We start from the raw sequence: 15,885 nt of genomic DNA, 5'->3' as shown, positions 1-15,885 counted from the left end.
TAAAAAGAAGAATAAGGCAGGGTTAAACATGTTTGTGAGATCTCAACCCTCTTCATAACCTTGGATAGTGGTGTAACAACACAACATAGAACAACCAATAAATATCAGCAGAAAAAGGCTGAACTCATCAGATCATTACAAGGTAGAAAGTATCAAACAAAACACAGACTAAACGTGGCAGGGTAAATGTATTTATCCTACCCCATTCATAACATAAAAAAGATACAAAGTAGAGTGAGAGTACTCATAGTTAATTCAAATGCAATAACAACTTATAAAGAAAACAATGTATCTAAGACCAAAATAGTAATCAGTAGACATCTAATATTCAACTGATTTAGCGTAAAGACAGTCAGAGAAAAACATTACCTTTTATTTCATGTCTCCAATTCCCAGTGAAAGATAGTCAACTTTTGGTTCCTATATTTGAATACAAAGAGATGTGGATTTATACATCATTTAATTAGAAAGTAACAAATGGAAAGAAAAAAACCAAAATGTATTATATAATTCATTGAAGAAAGATACTTTACATTTATTTAGTTTGTTTTTTCATTCAGCCATGTTGGATCTATGTGATCCCTCTGGAATTCGAGATGGTGAAAAAATTTAAGTTGAAGACATGTCATGAAAATATTTTTGTGTTTCTATGACTTGCAAAAACTTTATACACCATCTTTATCACCAACTGCAATCTTTTGATATGTTATATGTCTTTAAATTAAGAAAAGGTTGGATGAATACTGTCTTAATTTTTGATATACACTTGCATAAAGTTCCTGCCATTATTTTCAAACAATTAAACTCAAAGGTGTTGTATCAACTGGATTAAACTGCACGTAAAAATCTTTATTGGATATTTATCTATCATGACAGTTGATAATCAAACTGGTATTATGTAATTCTTACACATTTAACTGAATAAACAAAATCTTGACCTCAATAGTTGTTAAATCAGTGTCATATTTATCTGACATAAGTTAATAATTAGGTCCATTTAAGGTAGCACAATACAAAGATTTTTCATCCCCAATCAGACATCTTTAAACTGATGTTATTCCACTCATTCTTCTTTAAATTTTATAAATGAGGTACCAAAAGAAAGAAGAATGATTAATCTTTCAAATTGTGATAATTTCATTATGACATAATTATTACATAATTAGTTGTTATGTAATTAGTTGCTATATTGTGATGTCCATACTTGAATGAATTTAGCTTCTTTGTTATTCATAGCATCCCAAAATATTTTATAGATTCTTGCACAACACAGTTTGACCTCCAAAACTGTGTCTCAGATTTTTCCTATTGTATTTCATTCATAAATCTTCAATGAAGTTTGCAACATCAATTCATAAGAGATCACTAAATTCAGTTGGGTATAAAATTTGTTCTATTGATGTTTTTGGAAATCTTAGATGCAGTTTTGGAGGTCAAGCTGTGTTGTACAAGAATCTATAAAATATTTTGGGATGCTATGAAAAACAAAGACGCTAAATTCATTCAAGTGTGGACATTTTTCAATTTTAGCGGTCGTATAAAAATAAATACACTAACTTTTATCTAAATTGCATGTAAGTTAACTGCTAGTAGTCTGTTGTTATTTATGTATTATTGTCATTTTGTTTATTTTCTTTGGTTACATCTTCTGACATCAGACTCGGACTTCTCTTGAACTGAATTTTAACGTGCGTATTGTTATGCGTTTACTTTTCTACATTGGCTAGAGGTATAGGGGGAGGGTTGAGATCTCACAAACATGTTTAACCCCGCCGCATTTTTGCGCCTGTCCCAAGTCAGGAGCCTCTGGCCTTTGTTAGTCCTGTATTATTTTAATTTTAGTTTCTTGTGTACAATTTGGAAATTAGTATGGCGTTCATTATCACTGAACTAGTATATATTTGTTTACGGGCCAGTTGAAGGACGCCTCCGGGTGCGGGAATTTCTCGCTACATTGAAGACCTGTTGGTGACCTTCTGCTGTTGTTTTTTTCCTATGGTCGGGTTGTTGTCTCTTTGGCACATTCCCCATTTCCATCCAATTTTAATAATTGGGGTTCTTTGATATGCCAAATCTAACTGTGTATGTAGATTCTTAATTTTTAGTCCCGTTTTCAAATTGGTCTACATTAAAGTCCAAAGGGTCCAAAATTAAACTTTAATTGATTTCAACAAAAATTGAATTCTTGGGCTTTTTTGATATGCTGAATCTAAACATGTACTTAGATTTTTGATTATGGACCCAGTTTTCAAGTTTATTGAAATCAGGATCCAAAATTATTATATGAAGTATTGTGCAATAGCAAGAAATTTTCAATTGCACAGTATTCAGCAATAGCAAGAAATCTTCAATTGCACAGTATTGTGCAATAGCAAGAAATTTTCAACTGCACAGTATTGCGTAATAGCAAGAAATCTTCAATTGCACAGTATTGTGCAATAGCATATATTTTCAATTGCACAGTATTGACACTTTAATAAAATTGCGCAATAGCAAGAAATGTCTAATTGCACAATTGTGCAATAGCAAGAAATTTTCAATTGATTGGATTTATCTTTCTTTGTCCAGAATAGTAGTTGAATCAACTTAAATCATTGTTTTATACAATGTGTATTCACTTTTACTATATACCAACTGATAAATTAAAACAATCTTTACCATTCAGTGATAACAAGCACCTTTTGTTACATTTTAATATTTTATGATGTATTTAAATGAGTAGTTATTGTTGCAAACTCCATTAGAAATTTGAATTGAGATCAGTTTTGGAAAGGGGGATGTGAAAAAAAGGGGGGGGGGGGTTTAAATTTTTCTCATTTCAAATTTCATAAATAAAAAGAAAATTTCTTTAAACATTTTTTTGAGAGGATTAATATTCAACAGCATAGTGAATTGCTCAAAGGCAAAAAAAATATTTTAAGTTCATTAGACCACATTCATTCTGTGTCCGAAACCTATGCTGTGTCAACTATTTAATCACAATCCAAATTTAGAGCTGAATCCAGCTTGAATGTTGTGTCCATACTTGCCCCAACCGTTCAGGGTTCAACCTCTGCGGTCGTATAAAGCTGCGCCCTGCGGAGCATCTGGTTGTTGTTGAGAAAGTGCATTTTAAGGCCTCTTTCTGGAAATTACTAAGTCAATTGTTATTAAGGCATATAAAAAAAGAGGAAGCTAATAATTATTGAAAGTATGGTCATAGTTACAGTTCAATTAAAAAACACCATGTTGGCCTGTACACTTAAATAAAGGCAACAATAGTATACCGATGTTTAAAGGTCATAAATCAATATAGAGAAAACAGATCTGGGTTACAAACTAAAATGGAAGGAATCACATCAACTATAAGAGGAAAACAAAAGAACAACAGTAACACTGAAGTTTAACAATAACAAACGTCAACATACATAGAAACTAATCATTTGATATCAACTGCCATATGACAATGTTGAAAAGTATCTCTGAAATAACAATACTGCGTGTCATAAATACAGCACAAATACACGCAGGAACATTCATCACAGCGAAAAGCAAAAAAAAAAATAATATAATAGTCGACTTAACATTTAAACTGCGGAACAACAACGAACATATTCCATCAGACGACCTTAACTGGCTATGTGATACAGCCCTTAATTTTGAACTGTCGGTACAAACAACACATGATAAATAACAGTGACTCGCTAACGGTACTAAAATGCAACATCGAACTTTATACAATTTTATTCTCACAAAAAGAAGAATTTTTATGGCAATGATGTTATGGAAAGGCAATTTTATAATTTTTTCTGGACTACAAACTATAAGACAAGAGATTATTCAACCGAAATAATAACAGAAACATTAAAAAGGAATACATGAATGTTGATGTAATTCATTCTAGAAACAAGTGACAAGTCATTATTATTTGTTTATGCTATTTGAATTTGTACTAGCATTCGTCAATGCTGTTGCTGATGGACTTTCACTGCCTAAAGATGCAATCCACCGATTATTTTAAGTGCTTATTTACTGGCATGATATTAGATGCATTTGGCTGATATTTTCGTAATTTTCTGTTTAAAGTTTTGGTCTTTCGTGTAGTGTATATTATAAAGGTTTGTTTAAGAAAACCATTGTGTTTTGTAAAAAGTGTCTAATATTAATCCATTGTGTAATAATGGCCTATCTATCTACAAAAAAATGATGCACAAATCATTTGAAGAAAGGAACAGGTACGCAAAGAAACATCCCCTACGTTTTTGAGGTAGTTATTTATGTACGTATGCATTTTTTTAGTCTTAAACGGTCATTTTGATCTGAACAGCTCATAAAGACTAAACACTAACTTATTGTAGTAATTTTCAGTATTTAAGTCAATTTTCAGACTTACACACTGTGGTGTATTCAGTACTGTTCCGACAAGTCGCTTGTTGTCGATATTAAGAACTGTTCAATATATGTTCAGACAATTCATGCAGTTACTGTAGTTGTTAGTTACAGGTTGTATAGATCAACAACATACTAAAGTTAACTTACTAAAAAATACTTTTTAAAAAGTTGACTTTTTTGTAATGATAATTGTTTTATTTTTACCAATGCTATTAGCCGGAATCAGAGAAAGCTGTGCCCAATATCCTTTTGAATGGTAGTTATTTCAGGAATGCCATTTCCAGTATCATGATTTTACTAAAAAAATAATTTTAAGCAATTTGTTGAACTGGAACCCGGTCATATTCAAGAATACCACATTAACGCTACACGTGCTTAACAGAATGTAGTAGTCAGTCGAGAAACACCGTTTTGTCTGTTTATTCTAAGATTAACTTATCCTTTGGGTTGATTCCATAAAAACCTTTGTAGCCCTGACTTATTAATATTCCGAACTTTAATTAGTGCTTTTTTGGATAAAATTAAGAACAAAACAAAATATATGTGAAATATAACCATACCAAGACATTCTATCAATTGTGCATGGCATAAATCTTTTTTAGTTTTAAAATATCAGTGATTTCATAGTTGAATTACTAACAAAATATGGTATTGTCTGACAATTATAAATACCATGCAATGTCTCTATTTTCGTTCCTAATGCAAAATGAATGCAATCTTTACCTTTCAGGGTGCTTAAGTTGTTGAAACTTTGCGATCTCCATCTAAGAATATGGAGGAAAAGAAGTTGAAAATTTCTCTTTCGTTATAATTACCACATAGTTTGTTGCATCATTTTTATTGGTGATTCCATACACAAAAAGTCATTTTTCAAAATTAAAATGTTTGCAACAAAATAAATAATTATAACAAAAAACAATTAAAAAATGAACTCGCTTGCTGAAATTCACAAAACAAAATTTAGAATGACTTACAAGGACAATTATAGCTTTCTACATCGATTTGGCTAAACCAACATGATTTTTAAGCAAAACTGGATTAACTTTGATAGCATATCAAAAGTAAAATGTTAAGGTTCATGTGGACCCTTTGGCTAAAATGGCCGTATTTTCACCTCAAAATTTACTCTTGAGTACAGACAAACCTGCGCATCTGTAAAAGTTTTCAGGCATAGCATATCCTAGATAAATAAATTTCAAATATGTTTTAAGTGATAGAAAAATAAAAACTTACCAGGATTTTGCAGTGCACTTTTTTTCATTCCCCTAGAAGGTGCCAAAATAACTAAGTTGGGAAACAGGTTTGAGAACTTCCCCACAGGTAACAATTGAAGTGAGCGGTATTGATTGACATGGACATTAGATGGATTATAGATACCTGACAATAATTGGTGATTTTAATTGTGTACCTGAGTGGACCATATCAAGGGAAACTCAACTGTTTGTTAATTTTATCATCTTCTGCAGGAACGAAAAAAAAAGTGCATGGCAAAATCCAGTTAAAATATGAGTTTTCTAAATCATGCAATGCATTTAACTTCTATTTATCTAGGGCATGCTATGCCTTAAAACTTTTCCAGATGCACAGGTTTGTCTGTACTCAGAGTAAAACCTTAAATCGATTTAAAATGATAAAGTGATTTAAGAAAACAAATAAGCACGATCAAAAAAGGTATTATTACAATATCTGAAACTTGACTGTTCGAAATCAATTACGACCGGGCATTAGCGAGATTGATATGTTTATCACTTGCACAATATGTTATCGCAAAAGAGGGACGAAAGATACCAAAGGGACAGTCAAACTCATAAATCTAAAACAAACTGACAACGCCATGGCTAAAAATGAAAAAGACAAACAGAAAAACAATAGTACACATGACACAACATAGAAAACTAAAGAATAAACAACACGAACCCCACCAAAAACTAGGGGTGATCTCAGGTGCTCCGGAAGGGTAAGCAACATGAGCTTTGATGGGATAGCCAATAGAAAATGATTTGCTAACAATTAACTTTGCAGGTCATCAAGTTTGACCCTAATAGTTACACTCTAACATATATATATACGGGTGATAACACTGTCTTGACAAATATATCTCAGTGATAATGAAAATAATCTACCCAGATATACTTGTTGTACAATGACACAACTTTGTTTGTCCTCTGATGATCTATTAATTGAACGATGACTGTTTGGGGGGAAATAGGTTCTGTTTTAATTTTTGTATTGTTGTGAATAAAATGGTAACATCTTCTCAAGCAAGACTAACTATATTTTTAGAAGCTTATATAATATGGACATATTTTATAGTAGATTGTTAAAATGTTAGAATGTGTACTCCTTAGGGAGCCTTATTTTTATATCTTAGTAGTATAAAAGCATCCATCTCTTTTATCTTAAGGAAAAAAATAACAATGGAGTATGTCAAATTAACCCAGATTAAATTTTTGATATTATATTTAACAGAACTAGGTAAGAAACAATGGAAATTTATGTAAGATAATCAAAGAAAAAAATTATGTCAAAATGTCAAAATAGTTTGCAGTAACTTTTGTCATGAACTTTTATATTGAAAAATGTAGAAAAGATAGACCATCTAAATCATTTATACATTTGACTAGGTTACTGTGAGGTATGTATGTCAAACGTCATTAACATGATCGCATTGGAGCTATAGGCTTTAACATTATGATTTGTTCTTATCCTTTACAATTAAGAGTCTAATATATCAGATGAAAGATACATACTTTATGCAACCTCTATAGTTAAAAGTTACAAAACTATTCATTTCATTTATCAATTTAAATTCTTGCATCACCGGTTAAGAATTACTGTATACTGGGGATTCGTTTATTTTCGTGGGTACCGATTTTCGTTCATTAAGGATCCACTTAAGTTAAAATATAGGACACTTCATAAACATCTAAACTTTGTCTTTATTTTTCAACCTATAATGAATAAAGTAAAAATCTATCGGAACGTATGTTTATTTAAACATACTTAACATATACACACTGAGAAAATTTTAAATAAACTTAAAACTTTTATGTTGGGGCCAAACCGGTTTTAGGGGTGAACACTTAATTTTTCAAAAAATCTGGAGGCTTGCGAGATGACTTAATTTGTTTAGAATTGGTATGAATGAATACTGTAACAAATAATGCAGTACAAGCTAGTGTTGATTTTTAAAGAAATGTATTGATTTACGAGTTTCAGTTAATTTCGTGTATCTAAGTGAACGAATATCAAAGGTACAATACAGAAATGGGACAAAAATTTCATTGAAACATGTTTATTTGACAAATAAACACAAGCTTGTACTAAATTACATGTAACAGTACTCGTCTATACCAATTTAAAACAAATTAAGTCATCTCACTGGCCTCCAGATTTTTGGGAAAATTTAGTGTTCACCCCAAAAACCGGGTTGGCCACAACATAAAAATTTCATGTTTATTTACACTTTTCACTGTGTGTATATATTAAATGTGTTTAAATGAACATAATTTATGTTCCCATAGTGTAGGACTCCATTCATTAAAAGTGAAAAATAACGGCAAAGTTTATATATTTCTGTAGTGTCCTATATTTTGACTTTAAATGGAACCTTAAGGAAAACTTAACATGTCCGTGGATATTGGATTTCGTGGTTTTCCAAAAATCTTTTTAAATTCTTAAAGAAAATTTGTAATTCGTTTGAAATTTGAATTCGTGGTCCCCGTGTTACCTCGAGATCCACGAAAATAAGTATCCCACGAATAATAATGAAATCCAAAGAAGTTGATTTCCTTTATTATCACCTTTTAGTTAATTTCTAATTTGCTTTTTTAGTTTTATCCCAGAAATGTCCACTATATTGGCGGCAGAACGGTGATAGTTGTTATAGAATTAGTTACACCAATCCTAAATCATGGTCTGATGCCGAGGCATGGTGCAACACTCAAACTTCACATCTTGTCAAGATAGAAGATTCTGCTGAGAGAGTAGGTACAAAATTATGAGATTGAAGAGAACAATTCTTTCAAAACGTTTCCACAAAATATCAATGACTCTGCCTTCTTTCTGTCATTTAAGGTAGATTTATGGTATACCAAAATATTGGATTGTACAATCACAGAACAAAATCGGTCAAGTTATTTGCCCAAATCTACAAATTTGGAGACATTTCATTTCATTAAATTTGCAATTTAATGTTAAACTGTTTATTTATATCAAGAATACTTGGTGATTTATTGTACTATTCAAAATATTTAAACAAATACCATTCTTTTTTGATTTTAGAATCATTTTTTTCAAATAAGCCAGTTAAGGGGAGATAACTCTTTTAGTAAAAAAAAATATACCTGACTAATAGGGATTTTTTAAATTTTTTACTTGTATCAAGAAAACAAGTTCGGTGACACTTTTTTCTATTTCTTTTCTTAAAATGAAAAATAAAACCTATCTTCTCACAACTTATTTCAAAATTTGATCTCATAGAATTTTTTTTATGCACACAAATGTGTTTGTTTTCATGAACAATCTAACTAAATTTAAGCAATTATCATCAACTCATAACTTGAAAAATAGCATGGTGACCCATACTTTTTATTATATTTTTTAATAATATCTTCATTTTTGGCAAATTATAATAAAATTCTGTCTCGAAAAGTCTATACTTATGATCTACCTTAAGATATACCAAAGGGGGAATTGTAGTAAAACGAGCTTTAGTTGTGCCCTAGTATTAAAATGGTGATATAATTAAACAGTACAGAATCTGTTAATATGTAGTTTTTGTAACTGTTGTTCTATTTTTAAAAAAATGTATAATTACAAACATAGGATATCTACCTCTATTTTGAAAAATGAAATTTGCACAAACATGTTTAACATTGTCACATGGTCTTTATGAGCTTGAGCTTTTATCTAGATCAACCAATGGGTTCTATTGTCAATCATGAAAGTTGAGCTTTAAAAGCATAAATGCAATGTTGAATATAAAAAGACTGATATTTTTTCAGGCATGGCTTTTAAAATGGGTAAAAGGGATAAAACAATCTACCCAATCACAATTTCGGTTTTGGACAGGTTTGAAGAGTGATGTCTGGACGGATGGTTCAAACCGTGATTCTTCAGTCTCGTGAGTATATACCTTTTGTGCAATTGTTTTTATTGAATGGTAACTCTGTTCAGCTAGATTGTCAAAATATACTAAACAATTCAAATCAATTGGGTTTGTAAATGCAGCTTCATGGCTATATGAATAATGCCAAAAAAGGTGTTATTTTTGTTTTTGACCGTTAAAAAATCCAAAGACCAAAGACAATAACAATCAAAACCAAGGAGTTAGAATTAGATACAAATCAATACCACAAATAATTGACCTAGAGTTAATTTTTCTGTGAAGAGACGAAAAACATTTATGTTATGAAAGCACTGAAGACTACTTTGAATGATTCGAGGAAAACATATTATTCATCAAACTATTACAGTTATCAGAAGGTCGGAAGCTACGGATAATTCATGAAATACATGTTTTTATTTAATTATTTGTTTACCAATACTTCCCGATCAAAACTTGTTACTAAGTTTGTGTTACTAATTTGGACAGGTTCATGATAGTTACTATATCAAGTTTGGGTTCAGAATAACAATCAGATTGTACAATCAAAAATTTCTGTGTCAAAAATTATGTAGAATTAAAATTACCATGACGTTACCACACTATATTCAGTTTTTAGTATACTGTTTAATATGTTACTGTATATTTAAGGCAACTTATGCAAATCACCATTTCCAAAGCATGCACAAGTTATTGAAGACTTTTTTCTAGTATAACAGTTAGTCGCAATTGTTTCGTTTAGATATATACAATATATGCCAAACAGCTGTGGAGTTCTTGATGGCAATGTTTTTATAAATAATAATTGTCAACAAATGAATGGATATATTTGTGAGAGACATATAGGTGAGTTCTGAGGATCAAACAATGATCGATATGGTTGTCTTGTAAGCATTTATGATTTATTTTCTTTAAATCAGTTTACATTATGTGAGTCTATATGAAACGTGATGGGGAGAGTGATTTGAAGTTTACGAATGAAAATATCTTTTGAATTATGTAGTCATGCGGAATAAAGATAATTTGTTTTTACTTTTAATGTGAGTGTTGAGTATTTTATTTTATAGAGTGCATCGGAAAGCGGTCTTATGAGTTGAGTATCAATTAAATTTACTTTGTATACGAACAAACGTCTTATCTACATGTACCACATATTCAATTTGTTTTACCAAAAAATATCCGATCGCCTTACATTTCAATTAATAAGGTTAAATTATACATGATATACATACAAGGATGTGCACTTTCGTTACACACCTCTTGCTTTCACTTTTCTTTGTGTATGATACATAGCTAAATCATAAAATATTCAACTAATAATTTTAGGAATTCCGTTAAAATGTAACACCGACCATCAGTGGCAGTCATTCAATAACTACTGTTATAAAGTTTATTCTAATATGTCATTACCTTGGAACGTCGCTCAGTGAGTAGAGGTTAATCTCATAAAACATATCAAGGATGTACTTAGGTGAGGGTTATGAAATTAAAAAAAAATCAAGAAATCAAAATAATGCTGTAAGTCAGAAGAGCATTGGTTAACGAACAAAATAAGCAAAAAAATATTGATAGGTCATGGAGCTCCTTTTCGTTATATTTTCTTTTCAAAATGTGGCGCGACTTTTACCTTACATTTGCATTGGTATTATTTGGGTCTCAGATCAAAAGAAAAAAAAAGAAAAATCTACTTTAATTTTGGCAAATGACCCTTAATGACCTATTAAGTCTTATATAAAAAGATAAATGGGTGTTATGGGGCAAAATATTGTACATTATATGAAAAAACCAAGAAGTCCGAACATTTGACACAAATTCCAAAAACCTCACCTAAGTACATCCTTAAGATAGGTCATGTTGTACGATATTTTTTCAAGTAACATCCATTGTTTTGACAATAAATCGACAAACAAAATGTTTGAATAAGCCAAGACAGGTCGTCAGAAACCACAAAATGATGTTATAATTGTTGTCTGTACCCAGTAATTTAACTAATACAATCTAATCATATTATTTGCATCAACATTAGGATCATGCATTTTATACTTTGTTAATAAAATTGAGAAAGAAAATGGGGAATTTGATGTATGTGTACTCACAATATTGTTTTTTTAACACTGTTCAAATCAGTGCGTTTGTAAATCGTATTCCCCTCACTCTTTGTTTTAAATTATAAACATATTTATTTTGGCATACAAATAATAGAGAAATCATAAAATATACATAATTATATCATCATTTCGCCGAAATTTAGACAGTAAAAGCACAACAAAAAGATGCTTACAAGTCGAAACCAGGACGACAACATCTTTTTTTCTTTCTTTGAAACAATTAAATCATCTTTATTGCACTAAATGCAGTTAAACAATTAACTTAGCTTACAACGTTGGGATAAGTATCCTTATATATCAATTATTATATATCCAGAGAGAATAACATATTATATTTATTTTAGTATTATACAATTAAACATAATACATAATATAAATCATCACTATAAATTGATTTATTTATTCATTGATTTTTTTTTCTGCGTACAAATCTTAAAAAATGAATAACTAAAAAACAATCAATAGCCCACAAGACGAGAAACAAAACAAAAACAAAAACAAAAACAAAAAAGAACGAATTAAAAGAAATTTACAAGCATAACCAGAGATACGTAAGCAATTGCTGCTCTACTTGCCCGTAAAGTGTTGCGAACATTTGTTTTTAATTTAGTCGAAATGCAGAAAAAAGAGTTAAAAATTATTTTGAATGATTGTTACTTCTTTTAATAAATATACGTTGTAATTTGTGATACATATTTCCTATGCAAGATTCCGATAATTCATGTCTTAAATTCATGTAACACACGTTTGGTAAACAAAAAGATTTGTATCTAGGGATCCTAACTTGCCTCATTGATTCACAATGTTTAACACTGTTTTGATAAAAATATAAAAATTGCAATTAAAAAAGTCAATTAAAAAAAATCACATTTATACAGCTACACAAAGAATACACACTAACATTACGTATTATACATGTTATAGGAAAACATGTGATGACGAAGGAGGGAATCTTTTCACAGTTGAAAGTATGGTTGAGGAAGGAATCATTGAGGACTTTACAAAAGCTTTAAAGAAGAACTTTTGGATAGGTATTAGGTCTTACAATCAGGTAAGTGAACGTCTGTAGAAAGGAAAAAGACAATATTGCTTTACACATTAATCGAATGATACTTTGATGTAGTTTATTTCAGTTAATCAAACGATACTCCCTTATAGATAAACCCGTACACAGTAACTGCACTACACGAACAAAAGTAAATTCAGCACTGTTCATTAGTTTTCAAACATTTCTACATGTCCTTGTTATATACAGGTAAATGAAAAGTACTATAAATATAAATAAGGAGATGTGATATGAGCGCTAATGAGATAACTCTCCATCCAAGTCACAATTTATAAAATGTTAACAATAATAGGTCAAAGGACGCCTTCAACACGAACCCTTGGCTCACTATGTATAAACTGTTAACAATTATAGGTCAAAGCAAAGCTAAAATTTGAAATGAACAGATCTTTAGTTTAAACATATTTATTCAAAGTGGATTTTGAAACAAGTTATTGCAACTTATATTAATCCCTTTTCACTTTGCGGGTTCGAGTGCTGCCTTGTAGAGGCACTATCCTGCTCTTTTTCGAAATCTACAAGGGTGTTTTTTACGATCTTTATTGACTGTAAGCTTATGTTTTGTACAGTCCTGAACTTAATGTAGAAGACAAATCTGAAATTGACTGAAAGACTGAATATGACTTGATGATATATATTGTTTAGTCTTTGAAGAGCTTTTATTCAAAACGACCGTCTCGGATCAACATTTGTTTATTATAGATAGTTCCACTTGGGAAAGGAGATAATATACCTTTGGAAATTGGCGGCCCTGCCTCAACGTTTACAATTGGACTTGACACAATATTAAATATATTACCATTCTGTTATCTAACAATCATTTAAGATTGATATCGGGTTACAATCACCTTTCAGTCTATCCCATAAACATAGATAGTGATTCAGGTGCTGATTTAAAAAAAAATCCAAGTCAATCTCAGTAGCTAACCGTAAATGTGAGCTCCATAAACATCAGTCAATTGAATATGATAGAAAACTAGTTCAATCTTACACAAGCAGAATGTAAGGTGAAAGTACAACCCCATGATCTGTTCTGTTATTTGTAAAGGGGGGGGGGGGGGGCGAAAGATACCAGAGGGACATTCAAATTCATCAATTGAAAATAAACTGGCAAGGTCAAAGCTATGAAAAAATAGAAAAACACAAACAGACAATTATAGCACACAAGACACAACAAAGAAACTAAAGACTAAGCAAAACGAACCCCAATTATTCAATTGTATTTTTAAATTCGATATTTGTACGCTTAAAGTATCATTTTTAGGGAAGTTCATACACCTGGTTGACAGTACCATCCAATACTTCTTTGTCGTCTTCACTTACTTACTGGACACACCAACCAAGTCTGCAAAGGTAAATACAGCAGGACTTCGTTTAATTTTTTTTTGTTTTGAATTGATAACAATGGCTAATTAACGCCCAGTGGTAAATTCAGGGCGATGCATTGTACCAGACGTACGTATTAAACTTTGGGAACCTAATGGATGCAACCGGTTTTTAATATGCATGCTAATCACTTGTTGTGTGTAATTTAGTTGAAGGAATTCTTCCTAGACCAACAAGGGTAGATTTCCTGTCCACATAAATTGTTTTATGCCCCAGTTACGATATTAGAGGGGCATTATGTTTTCTAGTTCGTTCGTCCGTTTGTCCCGCTTCAGGTTAAAGTTTTTGATCAAGGTAGTTTTTGATGAAGTCCAATCAACTTGAAACTTAGTACACATGTTCCTTATGACATGATCTTTCTTATTTTAAAGCTAAATTAGACTTTTAACCCCAATTTCACGGTCCAACTGAACATAAAATATGAAAGTGCGAGTTTCAGGTTAAAGTTTTTGGTCAAGGTAGATTTTGATGAAGTTGAAGTCCAATCAACTTGAAACTTACAACACATAGATATAGGAAGATGTGGTGTGAGTGCCAATGAGACAACTCTCAATCCAAATAATAATTTAAAAAAGTGAACTACTATAGGTCAATGTACGGCCTTTAACACGGAGCCTACATGTTCTCTATGGTATGATCTTTCTAACTGTAATGTCAAATTGGATTTTTTACCCAATTTCACGGTCCATTGAACATGGAAAATGATAGTGCGAGTGGGGCATCCGTGTACCTCGGACACATTCTTGTTTATTTTTTTTAAATTGAGATTTATATTTTTCTTAATAACACACAATTCACATCAGAGAAAATGTTAAACCAAATTGACACAATTGAAAATATTTATCTCTTATCTTTTAGCTTTCAATATAATGCAACTTGTGTAGCTGTTACATACAATTCAGGATCAAAAACAGGGTGGCAGCCAATGGCCTGCAATATTTTACAAAACTTTATCTGCAAAAAACCTGAAGGTACTATCTTATCATCTAGAATTAACATAGCATTATTATATTTAACAGTAACACTGCTTACCTCTGTCATGTATACATCAATATATCTGAAACAAATAAAAGTATCCATATTAAACCATGTATGCAAAATCGACAATTGACTTACATTGTTAGTGTTGTTTCTGTAGCAAAACATCTCACTTTGCAAATTAATATGTTGCAGTGCATTACGTTTGCGCGCATTACCATTTCATTTGCGCGCAAAATTCATTATGTTTGTTGTTATGTTGAAAGCGGCTAATACAAATTATCAGCATTTCTTAATTTCATAACTGTTTCCCTTAACATTCGGATTTTGAATACCTAATGAGGAATATTGAAGGAGACCATATGCACAATAACGCATTTGTTGAAAGCGTGTGTCTTTTCTCATCAGGTACTTGTCAGCCTGGATGGGTTGCCCATCAAAACAGATGTTTTCAGTTCAACACACAGTATTTGTTATCATGGCAGCAAGCTGACCAGTTCTGTCAAAGTCAAGGTGGAAGACAGGTGTCAATATATGGGTAAACTGTAAAAAAAAATTTATACAATAGACATAATGGATGAGTCATAAAAAAGATGAAAGGTCCTGGTAACCAATTAAAGTTATATTGTTTGAATACCGGTAATGTATATTAAGCTTTATGTTCCAATGAAGGTTTACACCTGGAATTTAAAAAAAAAACGAGTGACAAAATACATAGATGTTGATTTTCTTTAGAATATAACTCAAGGTTTGAGCGGGATTCGAGTCTTGAGTCAGTGTTGACAGACCATTTATCACTCACTGTTCATGACCTACTTAGAGCATTTCATTATTCCCCTGTACACATAGACTACACTTCACAAAGGCAA

At 31.1% G+C, this 15,885-nt stretch overlaps 1 protein-coding gene across 1 annotated transcript in view; it reads left to right on the top strand.

Annotated features, from left to right (window-relative positions):
* Window positions 1-6,782: 6,782 nt before the first annotated feature.
* Window positions 6,783-15,885, top strand: part of LOC139513130 (macrophage mannose receptor 1-like) — a 45,377-nt gene continuing 36,274 nt past the window's right edge. The window contains exons 1-9 of the mRNA XM_071301356.1: window positions 6,783-6,846; window positions 8,206-8,357; window positions 9,378-9,496; window positions 10,221-10,324; window positions 10,805-10,904; window positions 12,511-12,637; window positions 13,917-14,005; window positions 14,897-15,009; window positions 15,425-15,554. Coding sequence (XP_071157457.1) covers window positions 6,789-6,846; window positions 8,206-8,357; window positions 9,378-9,496; window positions 10,221-10,324; window positions 10,805-10,904; window positions 12,511-12,637; window positions 13,917-14,005; window positions 14,897-15,009; window positions 15,425-15,554 — 992 coding nt within the window. The 5' untranslated portion in view covers window positions 6,783-6,788. The remainder of the gene's footprint in view (window positions 6,847-8,205; window positions 8,358-9,377; window positions 9,497-10,220; window positions 10,325-10,804; window positions 10,905-12,510; window positions 12,638-13,916; window positions 14,006-14,896; window positions 15,010-15,424; window positions 15,555-15,885) is intronic.

This window comes from Mytilus edulis, chromosome 2 (genome assembly GCF_963676685.1).
Source record: "Mytilus edulis chromosome 2, xbMytEdul2.2, whole genome shotgun sequence".
NCBI classification, from domain to species: Eukaryota; Metazoa; Mollusca; class Bivalvia; order Mytilida; family Mytilidae; genus Mytilus; species Mytilus edulis.
The sequence above is the reverse complement of the archived record's forward strand: the minus strand, read 5'-3'. Positions and strand labels throughout refer to the sequence as shown.